This window comes from Megalops cyprinoides, chromosome 17 (genome assembly GCF_013368585.1).
Source record: "Megalops cyprinoides isolate fMegCyp1 chromosome 17, fMegCyp1.pri, whole genome shotgun sequence".
Classification (NCBI taxonomy): Eukaryota; Metazoa; Chordata; class Actinopteri; order Elopiformes; family Megalopidae; genus Megalops; species Megalops cyprinoides.
The window spans coordinates 18,292,227-18,309,120 of record NC_050599.1 but is presented as its reverse complement, the minus strand read 5'-3'; the positions used below and the strand labels follow the sequence as shown (position 1 = coordinate 18,309,120).

Here is a 16,894-nt window from a genome sequence, read left to right as displayed (position 1 = left end):
ACCATAAACGCATGGTTGTTATTTTACTGATTGTTCCTTGCAATGTAATTTGCTATAACTATAGCCTGCTCCTTGTAAGAGTACACAGTATCAGTGGTGAGCTGTTTGTAATAATGCGCATGTTAGAAATACTCGTTCTAAATATTCATGTATTAGCTAAAAGGCGCCTGTGGTAAAGATATTCTCTTTGTAACAAAATAACGCGTTCCTCATTGTGACAGAGGTCATCCATAAACGCGCGTTCACTTTAATTGTTTTGTCAGAATGCGTAGGGGGGGAAAAGTTTGATTACGCACCGTATAGCCGCTGGTTTCTCAGGGGATACTCGAGAAGGTACAGACGAGGGGAAACAAGAAAGCCCCGGGACACGAAATAAGCACAGGCCTCTGCTGGTGTACACGTCACGTCATAAATATTGACGCTATTTCGCCGGTGGCCGAGCACAGCCTGGTACCCTCTGTCTGCATCTCGTGCCCTTCCTGTGTGCTCCGGGATTCAGCTTGATTTTCCTCCACGGTAAGAAACAGTTTTAAACTTACGGACTGGCAAAATAATAAATACTAGCATTACATTACATATTAAATAGTTCATAGTTTTCCATTATTCAATACTCGGAAACTTTGTAGCTGGTAAACATAGCAATGTTTAAAATCAGTTGTATAAAATAAAATAATCTAGGGTAAACATCACTTACACTCAGTGCAAAGCTGTCTGAAATTAGTGTCTGAGATCAAAAGCTTTTCTTAAGGCAGAGTCAGCAATTGTCACGTGGACAGAAAGCGCAACTGTAAAACAGAATTAATTTTTAGGTACGTTGGTGTTACGTAATGTGAAGTCAATATATATAAACTATTTTGTTGTTGTTGTTGTTATTATTATTATTATTATTATTATTATTATTATTATTATTATTATTATTATTATGTACAAAGAACTAATAAAATGACCTGAAATGTGAACAGAACTGACCAGGAGGCGATGTTTTGCTGTATGATTTCAATGTATTGCTTCCGTCCATTTTAGTTAGGGAAAATTGCGGAGTTCATACAAATAGGAAAACCCCAGAAATATTCACCGATTTCTATGGCCACCATTAGCTGTTCAGGACGTTGCCAAGATAGCGCTGTGAGAAGTGTAGATATTTTTCATAACTTGTGGAAAACCTGCATCTGTCCCAGTAGTTGTGTAATGATGACAGTAGAATCACCTACTGTCCAGCATATGTTTCAGTGTGTAAAGAACATTGCCTTTCTGAAAATGGAAACATATTGTAAAACAAACACTCTCTGCTAGATAAGCCTTAAGTCTCTCTTAATCAAGCTATTTCTGCATCGTATCAAAGTTGTTCTTTACGCTGTGTTTGTTAGATAACTTGGGGCCTGTGTGGTCCTCATTATTCACAAGTCATGAATACAAGTTTCTCTTTCATGTAGATGTGTCCTATCCTACAGCTCCACATATTTACTACTGCTACTGACAGTAACGATGTAATGAATTTTCCCAGCTTCGAAAACAGTTGGATAAAGGGGTAATAAGTGAATGTTTGCTGATGACACCATGAATCCTGCCGCAAGTGGCGCTGCGCAGTCTCTACGGGCAGACAACACCTCAAAGAAGCAACGTCGGAATTTTTCTCCGGTTAGATTTGGAGACGGCACGTTCAAACCGGCTTCGAAAAACGGCATAACATCTAAATTTATCGTGTCTGAGCCACAAGGGAAAACTGTCCCGACCAATATTCCAGCATCAGAGATAGAAATTGGAAACGAGACGCAGACACGGCAAGGTGCGGCAGCTGTCCACCCTGGTGGTGCTGAAACCAATACTTTTTATGCGTCTAAGGCAGAGACGAAAAACAAAGAGAGAAACGGCCATTCGGGCATATCTAGATGCGCGGACATATCCTGCCTGAAAGGGAACAGAGATCGTTTTGTTTCGGACCAGCTCGGCAGCTCCCCTACATCATCTAGACGAAAAGGGAAACATCGGAGAGGGGAGGAGACAACAGCGAGCTGCAGCAAACACAGCGATGACAATCCTGTGGTCTGCAGGCCTGGCTTTTGGAGGGGAGGATGCTTGCAGTCTGAATTGATCCAGTTTCACATAAACAAGAGATTAAAGAAAAACAGAAAAATGCACACAAAAACACCCAGCGCTCCTGAAACGGAGCCAGAGCTGCCCGCGGAGGGAATCGCCACGGAGCCGGTGACACAGCAAGACCAGAACCTCCAGGAAGAAATCGAGAGATTGGCAGATGAAAATGAAGACCTCAGGGTGGGTTGTTGTCTTTTGTTTGCTAATATTCACAACGCAACAGAGGAATGTTCATACGAAAAGCACAAACTATTATTTAGCTCATAAGGCATTAATCTGCCATAATGGCACAATAATTTTGTCTGCTCGTTTGATCTGTTTTACTTGTTGGTTCTTAGGCAATCTACATTTTCATAAGTATTACAGTATAAAAGACTTGTAGTTATCATCGCTGAAGATGAAATCACGTTGTGTGTATTTTCTGTTTGTAAATGTCAGAATGAAATTGAGGAGATGCGGACGGAAATGGATGAAATGCGAGACACCTTTTATGAGGAAGATGCCTGTCAGCTGCAGGATATGCGTCGCGAGCTGGAGCGAGCCAACAAGAACTGCCGAATCCTGCAGTACCGCTTGCGGAAAGCGGAGAGGAAGCGGCTACGATACGCGCAAACTGGCGAGATAGACGACGAGTTGCTCCGGAGCCTGGAGCAAGACCTTAAGGTTTTGTGGACTTCCGGGATCGTGCAGGGCTTGGTGTTAATGGCACTGCATGCGTGCGTGCGTGCGTGTGTATGTGTGTTCACGGGCCCGCGGTGGGACAAGGGGATTGGGGCAGGCGGTGGGGGGCGTGGTCGTAGGGGTTCAAGTCTTATCAAATTTGAGCAAAGATTTATAATCCTCCCTTGCTCGCCTTATTTGCATATAACCTTGTCACATGAATCCAGCAGCAATGATATTTAAAACACTCAAAACCCTGCACAGCTTTTAGTGGGTGTTTGAAATACCATATTTCTTAGTGTCTCTATGAATCAGGCAAGATTATAGATAGATGCTCTCAATCTATCAGACCTGCCCTGTGGCCTGGGATACATTGCAACTCCCCATCTAGATAGAACAATGGAACTCTCACTGTAGTGGTGATGTCAGCTTCAGCAGGGCCATCTGATGCCCAAGCGGATAACAGGGTACTGTATAAACATATTCATTCCCTCCGGGCAACAGAGTTGGCCTGAAAACGGGGCTGTGATGAAATGCAGCTGGGCCCAGTGCAAGAAATGGAACGACCTGAAACCAGGCCACCGATACAGCAGAGAGACACAGCATATAGCAGAAGAAGTTGTAGTGCAGGCCCAGTTCTGTGTGTGTGGAGTGCAGCTCGAGAAAATGACTGAGTCATTGATTTTTAACACATCTCGCTGTTTTCTGATGAATGGTTCAGCGTTTGAATTGGTAGAATATTTGGTCACAAGGTATTAGGAACCAAAGAGAATGAGGGGGGTGGATTACCAAACAGTTGCTCCCGGTCTGACCACTCAGTGCTGCCTCCAGGTCGCAAAGGACGTGTCGGTGAGGCTGCACCATGAGCTGGAGAATGTGGAGGAGAAACGTACGAAGACTGAGGAGGAGAACGAGAAGCTGAGGCAGCAGCTGATCGAGGTGGAGGTGACGAAGCAGGCCCTGCAGAACGAGCTGGAGAAGACAAAGGAGGTGAGATGGTGCATGGAGAATACATTCACACACACAGACAGACACACACACACACACACACACACACACACGTGCACCTACACACTCAAACAAAAAGTATATGCTTACAGACAGATTACATTCAGACATGGACACACTGTTTACACTTTTCATGCATACACACAGGCATGCACATGCATACAATACGCATAATACAGACACACACTGTCACACACTTAATACACACACACACACACACACACACACACACACATATATATATATATATATATATATATATATATATATATATATATATATATATATATAGTGTACACAGACACACACATTTGTGGCTTTGTCAAAATGGTAGTTTTGTATTGAAAAAATAACCGATCATTGTAAATTCAGTTGACTCAGAAGAGAAGAGGAAGTAGAGATGTGCAGAAGTCTGAAAAAAAGACACCACAGACTCCAACAGAGGTGAGGGTGGACTTTATCCATGACTGTTATGAGTTCACACTTAATGATATCAAAAACCATTGACACATTTATTTCGCCATTTTCATTAACAGAAATATATTAAATTATTCAGTTTACTATTTGCCAATGTATTGCTCTCAGTTTCATCTGGAAAACACATCTGATGACCCCTCTCGATGGTATTTCTGATAATATATGACCCAAAATAACAGTCCAAAACCTTTCAAAATGACTCATTTTCAGGAGGAAAATGAGGACCTGAAATGCCAGCTGGCTTTCATTAAGGAGGAGGCCACGCTGATGAGGAAGAAGATGGCGAAGATCGACAAGGAGAAGGACCGGCTGGAGCAGGAGCTGCAGAAGTACCGCTCCTTCTACGGTGACCTGGACAGCCCCCTTCCGAAGGGCGAGGCCAGCGGCCCGCCCAGCACCCGCGAGGCGGAGCTCAAGCTGCGGCTGCGTCTGGTGGAGGAGGAGGCCAACATTCTGGGCCGCAAGATCGTGGAGCTGGAGGTGGAGAACCGTGGGCTAAAGGCAGAGCTGGAGGACCTGCGGGGGGAGGAGCTGGGGGGCGCCGCCGGCCCCTCGTGCCGTGAGCAGAGCGAGTCCATCTCCGAGCTGCGGCAGCAGCTGCAGCTGGTGGAGGACGAGGCGGAGCTGCTACGTCGGAGCCTCACCGACCTGGAGGAGCAGAACAAGAGGGTCACCGGCGAGCTCAACAAGCTCAAGTACAAGGCCGGCTCGCACGATAGCAGCCGCCACGGCGCCGACGGCGGCAAGGCCGAGGCGCTGCAGGAGGAGCTGAAGGCGGCGCGGCTGCACATCAACGAACTGAGCGGCAAGGTGATGCAGCTGCAGTACGAGAACCGCGTGCTCATGTCCAACATGCAGCGCTACGACCTGGCCTCGCACCTGGGCATCCGCGCCAGCCCCCGCGACAGCGACGCCGAGAGCGACGGCGGCCGGCGCGAGAGCGACGACGACGCCGCCACCGTCCGCCCGCCCCACCGCAAGCGCGAGGGCCCCATCGGCGGCGAGAGCGACTCGGAGGAGGTGCGCAACATGCGCTGCCTGACCCCCACGCGCTCCCTCTACTCGCCCGACGGCCGCTTCCTGTCCAGGAGCTTCCGGGACCGGCAGCAGATGGTCGACATCCGCGTGGAGGCGGAGCGGCTGAGTCGGACCATCGACCGGCTGATCGCCGACACCAGCACCATCATCGCCGAGGCGCACGTCTACGTAGCCAACGGGGACCTCTTCGGCAGGATGGACGAGGACGAGGACGGCAGCCGGATCCGGGAACATGAGCTGCTGTACCGCATAAACGCTCAGATGAAGGCCTTCCGGAAGGAGCTGCAGACTTTCATTGACCGCCTCGAGGTCCCCAAGTCCGAGGACAGGGACAAAGAGGAACCTCTGTCTGTAAGTCAGGTGTGTGTGTGTGTTTGTGTGTGCGTGTGTGTGTCTGAATCTGTGTGTCCTGTAGATACAGTGCTTCAGTTTGTGTTAATTCTTTTGTACACTTTGAAATGTAAAAACATCATTGTAAAAATGTGAGGTGAAATATGCTGTATGTTACAATATTAGCAAAAAGTCACACATGAACTGTGTATGTGAAAATGGCAGTAAATTCTTACTTTCACATTTTTAACATACATGATGTTTTTTCTTGGAACCAAAGACAACAAAGTAAGAGGGAGTGCTCCTAATAGTCAATAGGAAAGATAACCTGACTGTCTCCTCTCCCCAATCTCTGAGTTTAGCGTGTCCTTTGAGGCGAAAGCTCTTTGTGATAAACACATTGTTTTATGACAACTCTTTCTTCTTTGCTCCTCTCCCATCGTTTCTCCATCTTTTAAACCTCCCTTTGTGCTTTTTTAATTGATTCCCCCTAGATGTTCCAGCCCATCATTTTACTTATACTCATTCTTGTCTTGTTCTCCTCGCTCTCATACGCCACCATCTTTAAACTGGTCTTTCTTTTCACCCTTTTCTTTGTCTTGTAAACCCCCACCTGCTTTAGTTTACAGTAGTCCCGCCTTTCCTTTTGTTTGTTTTGCTGATTTTATACATGCCACCATGGTCACAGGAAGCACAGGAAATCCATTCTTCATACAAGGCTGCAGTCATGCCACAGCTCCCCTGTATAGGTTACACATTAGAGACAGCACACCCTTACCCCACGGGCTCACATTTCATTAAAAGGTAAGGGGACGAATATAACGAGATGTTGCCATTTATATGTTAGCAGAATGTGTTGTGCACATGTGTTATAGAAAGTGCAATGCATGTTCTATAACACACTGACAGAGTTGGGCTCCTGTGAGGTTGCTATCGTTGTTCTTGTTCTTTATGCATCACAGTATTTCAGCAATATAGCTAAGTATAATGTAATCTACACAATCAACATAGAATAAAAAATCCATTTTAAAAATGTAAATACATCTTAATCACTATAAAGCAGGCACACAAGTATCTGCATTTTTCAAAGGAGAGAGGAGAATGAGAAGGGGGCAGGATGTTCTTCAAAAGACATTAATTATTCTATGATGCCCCCCAATAAATAAATAAATGTTACATATTTTCCCATTACAGCAGTTACTTAACCTACCTTTTTTTCCCTGCCACACTATTATAGAAATAACTTACATTTTTTAGAACCCCATGACCAGAATGCCTCTTTGGTGGACCTCTATTTGCCTATCCATAACATCAAGAACACATTTCTCAGACTCCCCTATTTTTTAAGTAAGTGACTTGGCTGTGGGGTGTCTGTCTGGGTGTGGTGATCTAGTATTAAGTGCAGAAGCTTGTAGGGGTTTGGCTGACCTTTGTGGGATTCACAGACAGCTGGCTGTAGGTGTTAATGGTTGTCCCCCCTCAAGGTTGGGGGGTGATTAGGCAACTATCACACAGTATCTGAAAAGTATCTGGTTGGGCATAACAGTGGCTGTTAGGTGACAAATGTCTCTCTCTCCTCCTGTAGCTGCTTTGCACAATTAGCTTTTGTAGCATTGTTTATAACACTGACATGTTTCTGCTTTTTGCTACTTTATATCCATATGCTGCTGCAAAATGACACTCATGGATTTGCAGGTGTGGTACAACTACAGACTAACTAGCAGCAAGTGATACAGAAGGAGTAGAAGGTGCAATAGCATATATTTCATTTGTGAAGAACCGCCTGGGATATTACCACAAACGTTGACTATTTAATTACGTCATACACAGTCATTCTTTCTCCATGAGTTAAGATGGGTTATACATAGATAGCAACTAGATAGCTATAGTTAGATAGGCTTACTAGGAGTTTTCCGAGATTTGACTAGCACAAAAGTATACAAAAGCAAACACAAAAGCATGTCAAAGAATTAGTGAGGGTTTTCAGTATTAATTTGAGAAATGAAAATAATCTATTAATACTATTCTAATATAAGTCATATTGCACTTGAATTAATGTTTATCGTTTTGCAAAACAACATAAGCATTAACCACAATAAAATGTGAATAAATGAAAATTTGATGGTCTTTTTAGAAACGCAGTGAAGGATATTAAAAAAATAACACTCTCTAAAATAAGACATCAGTACCCTAAATCCTGTTTTAGTTGTCACCAGTTTAAGGGTATCAAAATGCTGTATTTTAACAGTGTCTTTTTTTTTACTTTCAGAGCTTTGCTTCCGTACTGCAATTCTGTATAAAGGTAAGGCCTTTACATTTAACTGTACTTTGTTAATATTTCTTAATGTTTGTCTCATCGATTTGAAATGCAAAAACTTCATTAAAGAAAAGTGGGAGTCGTATCCATGAACTAAAATTCGACAGAAATCAGTTATCGTAACAACATTCAACAAAAATATTGCTGCAGGCTCAGAAGTAAGTTATTTTCGTTATTTTCATTAAAGTTCGCTTTCCCCATTGGTATTCCTGTTGTATGCGTGTGTGTGGTGCGTTTTGTAACGTGCCTGTTTTCCTGTGTGAAGGTCCCTCAAGTTATTTAGGTCAATTGCCAAGTGCGCGAGGCAGGACCACATGACCCAGGGGGTATTGGGCAATCTTCACTAGCAATGACAAGCGGCAACATAAATAAACGGCAACGCTAGTGATTGAGCGATTAAACATATTTAGCATCACACAAGGCATCCACATCTTCTAGAAAACGTATTTTAAAACATAAGCTAGATGAATCGGGCGAATGTCATTTTTAACTGTTGGCATCATTGACGTCAATAATTTGCGTAGCATGGAAGTCATGAGACCAAATCTGCCAAAATCTTAATGCGGAGCAGCAACACAAGTGTGTATCCGCGCAGCGACTATGCAGCCAAAATAGCAATGTAAACACTCGTCTTTGTAGCTAAGTAAATATAACCAAGAATTCAGTGACAGCAGTTCCCACATCAGTACCGGAATGTATCTGACATTATGACACTTGATCTTGGCTCCGGTGACGACGCCGCTCAATTGCTCGACTCACTCTAAAACCTGACAGTGCGCTGGAACCAGACTTGTTTACCCGAAAATACTTGCATGGTCTAGAATAAGGGGTGGGACGGCAGCGCGGAGATCCGACCCCTATAAGTGTACGTCACGTTGAGGCCAGCCGCGAAGAGGTGTGCTGGAGTATTTCGCAACCTGTGAGAGCTCCGGAAGACTTGTTGAACAGGCAGCCAGGAGCGGAACGCTTGTATCTTGCCTCTTCTCCTGCGCATCAAGTGGTTTTTGATAATCAGGACTGAATAACTTCTGTAACTGAAGACCTGCAGCAATTCATCAGCTCTGCCACGAAAATGCAATTCAGGTTAACGGTGAACTCAGTATAAAGGCAACAGGTAAGAGATTACTTTGATGATATGGGTAGTTTCATTAACGTATATAACTTAATTAAGATAATATAATATTTTTCTCTAAAATGACAGATGATGATAATGAGCATGCATTGATATCACACGTGAAAGTCAAACGCGTGTGTCTTTTCGTGATCTGCTGGGTTAAGAATTAGCAGGTGATCACAAGGAAATATGTAACTGGAGAAATGCGCGTTAAAATGATTTATTAGGTTCACAAAGTCGTAATGATAAACACTTGAAGCCAATAACGTATTATGAGAAACCCGAATGCATTCGGCCTGTAAATAGTGCTGCATTAAATTAATAATTAAGACCACCCCTTGCCGTGTATTTACTCTCTGTATCCTGTAGCGGTTGACGTACCGGAGAAGATACGATGCATAGTTACAAGGAATAAAAATACTCCTCTGCTCTTACGTCACTGGGTGTATTTTTGGGTATTTGTACTTTGGAGGGGGACTAGTTACCGGGTGTCATCTTATGTTTTGGGCAGAACAAACTACCCCTCGCTGAACTGTGGGGTATCGTATGCCCTGAAGGTAAAGCTTGTAAACAATACAAAATATGTATGTTTCACGATCAAATCAGAATACCGAGCGGTGCACGAAACATAGACTGGAAAAACGTAAGAACCTCGGCACCAGACGTAAGATTAGTGCCAAGCGGACCTGGAAGGAATGGGTGCACGGGTAACAGGAGGAATGCTTATGTTATATAACTTGAAAACGTCCAACTAATACGACAGCAAAATCTCTCTCTCGAGCAGCAGATGCGGAGTGGTTTTGGAAACATTTAGAACGCAGGCGCAGGAGCGCAGCACACAGCTGGGAATTAATACCATGCTCCTAAAGAGGTCCAGGGAGAACATCCATAGGTCGCGGACGCACCTTTGTTATCGTCATCAGGCGGCCACTTTCACTCGGATATGGAGCGACAGTTGTTGGAACGCAGGCCCCTCAGACAGATGAATTGGATGAGTCAGTGTCCAAACGATGTGGATACGATACAAAAGTTCTGAGACACGTGGTTAACACATGTTATACCATGATCGTTTAAAAACATCATGGATTTTAACGGTGCCTAGGAAGGTTGGATTAAAATGCTCTACTGCACAAATAGTTTACAAGTAAAAATAACCCATGACTTTTCGTGGCGTGAAACGTGTACCAAACATAAGAATATGTTGTGTTTTATTTTTAAGTCGGTGAAAAGGGCGACGTGTCCCTGTCGTGGTGCCATTTAACCGAATTAGATAAACATTTTAAAATCATACGGAGCTCATAGCTCCGGATATTACGTATCTTAATTTTATATTTTTAAATGGTGGTGGTGGTTATTGAGTCATAAGGTAACAGGAGCTCTCAGGGCAGCCATTCAAGTCAACAGCCTGTTCTCCCAAAACCTTTGGCGTAGGGAGAGGGGAAGAGAAAGAATGAGAAAAGAGAGAGAACCTTTGAAGAAGAATTTTTCTTCTTTTTACTTTGGCATTTCAACAGTGTTAAAAACATTTTTCATTGGGTACATTTTTGGGATTGGGTGGAACACCCAAAGAAACAGAAAAACAGAAAAAATAAAATTATGAATCATTTTTCCTCTTGCACCTGGAGTGAAACAGTGTTAAACAAAATAGACGACCAAGCAAAGCTGTCAAATGACGTGAGAAAGGCCAATGACTGAAGGTTTCTTCCTGTCACAGATGTGGTTAAATCCAGGAGAACAACATTCATGCAAAGCTGTCTCAAAACCTTGGGACTTATTGGCGATGTTGTGTTCCCTCCACTGTTACTGGAGCTTAGCAAAAAAAGGCATACCAGATATTAAGGCCTTATAAATGCCTGTAAAGTGCTGAACTGTTACCACTGACATTTAACTAAGCAAAGCTGTCAATCACTCTCTTGTGCATAGTGTGCACAGTTATGTATGCATATGTTTTCACAAGCTTTAAATGTTTATTTTCTACATCATTGCTTTATTTAGACTGTAGTGCATATTTGTGATGGTTTATTGTGTTCATAGTCTCTGTCAGCTTGTTTACTGCATTGTTCATAATGCTAATGTATAATATATGTATAATATAGTCTGCCAGTCAGCTAGCTTGCTACAGTTGAATAAAATGGAAACAGAAACAAAAAGTCCATTTTTTATGTAGTTTTCAGGCATAGCTTGACCACCAGTGGCACCAGCAAGTCCATTGACAAAAAGATTCCAATTCCAGTTGCCGGCTTATAAAATGGCAATAGCCATGTATGACATGTTATGAAAGACAGATCCCAAAAGCTGGCTAGCTGCTTTCTGGATCTGCCTTTCTTAAAATGGCTGTGGAGGGACACCTTTCACACTGACATGACAGCAGTTAGTGTGGCATTCTAGTTAAAGCAGGCTTTGTGGCGATGTGTGAGGGAGCATATTTATGTGAAAAGGTACAGAAATATCTGAGCAGTACTTCAGTTTCTAGTGAAGTACAGGTATTATAAAACCATATGTTATTTTCAGGTCTCTAACGTGGAGCTTTCATATAAATATGGAATCAGAAGACAACACTGCTTTAACAGAGATGCTGCCAGTAAGACATACTGTATGTTTACCTTATCCAGATAAACAGAGAAACATTAAATTATCTTTTTTTCTTTTATCTCCTCTTATGAACACATCCCATGAAGTACATTTTGTACTAGCTCTCAACAGCTAAAGGTGAACCAGTGTTCACCTTTAGCATAACGCTTCCTGTAACTCCACCATAAACATAAGCATGCTGGGTTGTGTCTCACATGGCATGTCTTTTTTTGTTCCCACAGCTGGAAGCCAGAAGCAGTGAGGCCTGTACATAGACGCCGGTGACATTTAAAACATAGGCACAGGGACACAGACCCGAACCGCAGGCACAGGGACATTGACCTGAGCCCCGAGAGACTTTCATAGCAAGTGCAGGGGGAACAGACTGCTTGCTGACACGCAAATGGCCGCCACGGACCTGCAGTGCCGGCTGGAGCACGGCGAGCGGAGCTGGGGGCAGGAGGAGGCTGCGCTGCTGGAGCGCTTCGATGCAGAGAGGAAGGAGTGGGAGAGCCAGCTGAGGGACATGCAGAAAAACATTGAGGAGGTGAGGCTTCGATCCAGAGTGACACATACACTCAGTCATTACATTACATTACATTACTGGCATTTAGCAGACGCTCTTATCCAGAGTGATTTACGTTGGTTACAACTTTTACAATGCCATCCATTTACATTCTGGGTTAAGTACCTTTCCCCAGGGTACAGCAGCAGTGCCCCAGCAGGGGATCCAACTGATAACCTTTTGGTTACGAGTCGTACTCCTTAACCGCTATGCTACACTGCTGCTCCTGTAGTCCAAGCCAAACTCAGACACACTCAGTCCAACCCAGATTTAGACATAATCAATCAAGTGCAGGTGTCTGTTTGTTGTTTGTGTGTATTTGTAGCTGTGCATGCTGTGTGTGAGTGTGGTTATGCATGAAAGTGTTTGTGTTATGTGCCTATGTGTGTTGTTTTGTATGACAGGTGTTGTACAATACTGTTTCAGCTGTATAATGAGGTGAAGGCCCGTCGAGAGGGGAACACAGCTGGGCTGGATAGCAGAACCCAAGACGGCTCACTGAGACTCGGTACACAGTCAGACAGCACTGTGCCCAGCCTCCCAGCTGACTCTCCCAATCACCACAGCAATGGCTACTTTGAGCCTGCGCCCCAGTACAACAATGGCTACTCTGACCCTCCACACCAGCATAGCAACGGCTACGACGCATCCAATCACCTTGGCAATAGAAGTTCTGTCCGACCAGACCACTGTAGCAATGGTGGCTATGATACTATCGGTTATCTTAGCAATGGTCATAGCCACCACAGCAATGGCTACAGCCATCCAGCAGATTGCCACAGCTATGGCAAGAGGGACTCAGTGGAGACAGAGCTAGAGGATATCCTACATAATTGTCTGGGACAAGGGCCGGAGTACATTTCCTCCTCTGCTGGACAACACACTTCTTTCAGACCCCTTAACGGATGCCAGAACGTTGACTACAGCCAGCTGTACCCCACCAACGGGCCAAGAAAGAGCACTACTGCAGTCAACTCTGTAAGCATCTTCGTCAATATGTAGCTCAAACGCTTCTTAACTCTCTCACTTTTTTTCTAATTCACTGCCCTCACACACTCAGTATTCACTTTTTCTCTCGCTTGCTCATTTCAGTCCCAGCATGTAGGCTCCGTGTATACACACACACACACGCACGCACGCACGCACGCACACACACACACACACACACACACACACACACACGTACTTTGTCCCAAACCCTTAAAATTATGTCTCTGGTAGTGCTGCCACAGTATGAATTTTTTCAGTCTTCTCCTTCTCTTTCCTCCCTTCTCCCCCCTCTCTCTGTCCAGGCTCTGAAAGAAATTGCCAGAGTGAGTGAAGATCTGTGTAGCTACCAGGATGTGATCAGGAAAAAGTCAGGGGATAAGAGGTATTGACATGGAACTCATGAACTCATGGCAATATGTACTATTCTTATGCAGGCATACTGACAATTCACCCTTTCGCACGTACAGTCACACCGGTGTGATTAGAACACTAGACTGGAAAAATTCTTGCTAACATTAGCTTTGTGGAAACAAGGTGAAAGAGAGGCTTAATAATGCTAATGGAAACATAACGAACCATGTAACGTATCAAGCACTACATAGCATAAAATAAGTCATGTATCTACGGGTTAAAACTGCTTATATCTGCATGGCTTGTATTTGCAGTCGAAAGTGTTTCAGTGATTCAGGTGAAATACTTTATAAAATTGAAATTGTGTCTGGTTATCTCAGGAGCGGAGGAGAGTCTCTTTGTTTTGAAGAAATGGAGAATGTGAAGAACAAGGAGTCTCACTCAGGGAGCCAGTGGTGTGACAACTTCCGGGTCCTTTCAGAACAGGATAACCAGATGAACTGGGAGAATATGAGCAGAATCCCAACCAAGATGGATGCAGGGGCCAGACCGTCCTCAAGGAATAAAGAGGCCCCTCCCATTCCTCCTCGTACCACTTCCTGGTATATGAACGGTTCCACTGCTCCAGAGCCACAGCTTCCTTTCCAGGAATCCTTCACAGACAGGAAATGCACCAGCCCCTCTGTGCTCAGAAAGTTTGGAGCCATGCTGCAGGAGAATGAGGGGAAGACGCTAACGGACTCTGGGGTCGTTATAAATCTAGTGCCTGCAGATTCCAAGTGCAATATTGGCTCTTACCACGGCAAGCTTGGAAGTAGTAAGTCGCCCACGCATGTGCCTGTCCAAAAATGCCTTTCTGATGTCGGCACACTGGCAGACATGGACTACAGCCAAGACTGCAGACCAACAGATAGCCCAAAGGTACCTAGGGGACAGTTCCAGCCAGAGGACAGAGAGTTTGTGGGGAAGAGCGTCCACATGGATTTCAGGGGCTCACCCTTTTCTGTATCCTCTCCCTGCTCTGACCCCAGAGGCCAATGGAGAAACCAGACTGTTGCTCAGAAAGGGTTTGAAGAGGAAGGTTTGATGGGTGTCAGCAGCAGACCCAAAAGTGTGAACTCGTACCCTTCAGTGCAGTATGTGGAAAATAGAGTGGGAGGCAGGCCCGTTGGCTCGGCCTGGGACAGTGGGTTGCAGGTTCTGAATGAAAATGCCTCGAGGTCTACACCTCCGGCTGTTCACACTCAGCCAAACTGTAGAGTGGAGGAGACTGCTCTGAGGGGCTATGAGAGTTGTAACGGTTCCCAGCAGTATCAGAAGTGCCGTCTCTATGGCTCAGGCCGGGAAGATGACCTCATTGAACTTCTGGGCATGCTGGGGATAGAACACCAATCCGACTCCAGGCAAAGACCCCCACAGACACCCTGCCACCAGGCTACACCCCAGGTTAGTAAAGACTTACAGTGCCTCACTGTGAAATGCACACACACACACACATGCACATACACACATGCACACACGCACGCACACACACGCGCACACACACACACACACACGCACGCACACACACGCGCACACACACACACACACACACACATACATATGCACACACACACATGCACATGCACACGTGCACACACACACACACACACACACACACACACACACACCATTAGGATACATTAATTTGGACTAGAAAGAAAAAAATCTGTGTCATAGACTGATAATCTCTACAAAAATTATGCCATTCTACAAGTCGGTCATTTTATTCCTCTCTGAATTCAATATCCTATAGTCTGAGCCACACATTCCTCTCATGTCTTTTTTTTGCTTATTTTGTTTCAGGAGAGCCAAGAGTCTGTCAAAAAGGGCTTCTCTCGTCCCGCCCGCCCAGCAAACCGCCGCCCACCGTCTCGGTGGGCCAACCGCGTGCCATCTTCCCCCGCAACCCATGTGACCCGCCCCTCCGATCCTGCCCCGAAACAGTTTATCTGCCCATATTCCTACCACATTGAGACAGTTATTATGTGAGAGGCCTTTGAAACCCCGAACCCCATTTCCCCTTGTATATTAAAAAGACTGTTATTTCTGCCTAGCTTTGAAGTGCTTTTACAATGTATGCACAGTGTAAAATACAGAATGCATTGGTCTGCATTCAAGAAGCTTTATACTCTTCCTCTGTAGACACTGAATCTCCAGTGCTTCTGTGGCCTACTGTACTCCTCAACCAAACATCATTACATTCTTCATGTTTTTGTTTTTCTTCCTTTTTTCCAATCGCTTTGTATAATACGTTTCATGGTTCTGTGCATGGCTCCCTAGTTGTGGGTGCATGTGTCTGTTATTGAGTGTATCAGACATCACGTAGTTCATTTTTATTGACAAAGAGTGGTTCAGTTTATGATTAGCGGCTTTAATCAATGTAGTTAATATCTGGTGTTCTTAAAAACTTCATTCTATTAAAGAGTGATTTAAAATGTTGAAATAATGTTGTGAAATGTAAGGAAAGTGATGCCTTTTTTCTCTTTTTTTCTGATAATAAAGATGACAGTACATTTACTCAGTGTGTGCATATTACTGGGGTTTACTAGAGTTGTACAGGTGTTCTTCATAATGCTCTTTGTTCATGTGGAAAATTTACCTCAACAAAGGATCCAAGGACTCCAAAAGGGTGAGGCGGTCTCCCTTTATTGTATATAGCAGGTCTGTGTGTTTTTGTAGTTTAGACCCAACTACAAGACAAGAATCAAGGCCTGACATATGATGCAATAATATGAATGATATGAAGTAATAACATTGAATGTTTGTATATTTAAAAGTTAAGCTTTACTTCAAATACTGCAAGCCTTCCTTGAGTGAGAGTCATGTTGTCAGCCCATGGACAGCAGGCTTAGTATAGTTACACCAGTCTGTATGGCAGCAGGAACAGCAGTGTCTTAAATGAGCAGTGTGGGATGAGGGAGTGGCTGAGGGATTAAGGCAGCACTGCTGGTCTTTGTTGGTAAATTGGTTCAAGCATCACACTGGCTCCATTCCAAACTAATGGCTTGAGCTCATGAACATTACGACGTGAATATTCACCCTTTGATGTTAACTTCATCTGATGTCAACCAGTGACTTTTATGTACAACCCATGAACAAGTTCACAGGTGTCTGATCGAGAGAGGGGCTCCAACTTAGATTTCATAAATCTTTTGGGGACATTTACATGAGCACAGATGCAGTGCTTTTTTTTATTATTATTATTTCCTGTAATTACACCTGAATGCAGCCAACGAGAGCTGTGCAGAGGTAGGTGTTTTTATTTTGCTGCTGTAGACTGCTTAATCAGGATTTTCTTTTTTTTCACACACACCTTAAGTGTCATAAGTGAAGTCCA

General features: G+C 44.3%; 1 protein-coding gene across 5 annotated transcripts; it reads left to right on the top strand.

The window, feature by feature from the left end:
* Positions 1–1,496: 1,496 nt before the first annotated feature.
* LOC118792156 (protein SOGA3-like) lies at positions 1,497–16,074 on the top strand. Of its 5 annotated transcripts, none has more exons than XM_036549886.1 (8): positions 1,497–2,274; positions 2,533–2,757; positions 3,586–3,744; positions 4,135–4,206; positions 4,450–5,628; positions 6,102–6,411; positions 7,877–7,909; positions 11,852–12,008. In XM_036549886.1, exons 1-6 carry the CDS (start codon positions 1,540–1,542, stop codon positions 6,210–6,212), a joined length of 2,481 nt encoding a protein of 826 aa, XP_036405779.1. In that variant the 5' UTR covers positions 1,497–1,539; the 3' UTR covers positions 6,213–6,411; positions 7,877–7,909; positions 11,852–12,008. The 5 variants fall into 5 exon arrangements, with proteins under 5 accessions (XP_036405779.1, XP_036405778.1, XP_036405780.1 ...); XM_036549885.1 differs by having other exon boundaries at positions 4,450–5,637; XM_036549887.1 differs by lacking the exons at positions 1,497–2,274; positions 2,533–2,757; positions 3,586–3,744; ... (2 more) ...; positions 6,102–6,411; positions 7,877–7,909 and adding exons at positions 8,705–9,038; positions 12,601–13,152; positions 13,467–13,546; positions 13,896–14,961; positions 15,361–16,074 and having other exon boundaries at positions 11,852–12,156.
* The last annotated feature ends 820 nt before the right edge of the window (positions 16,075–16,894 follow it).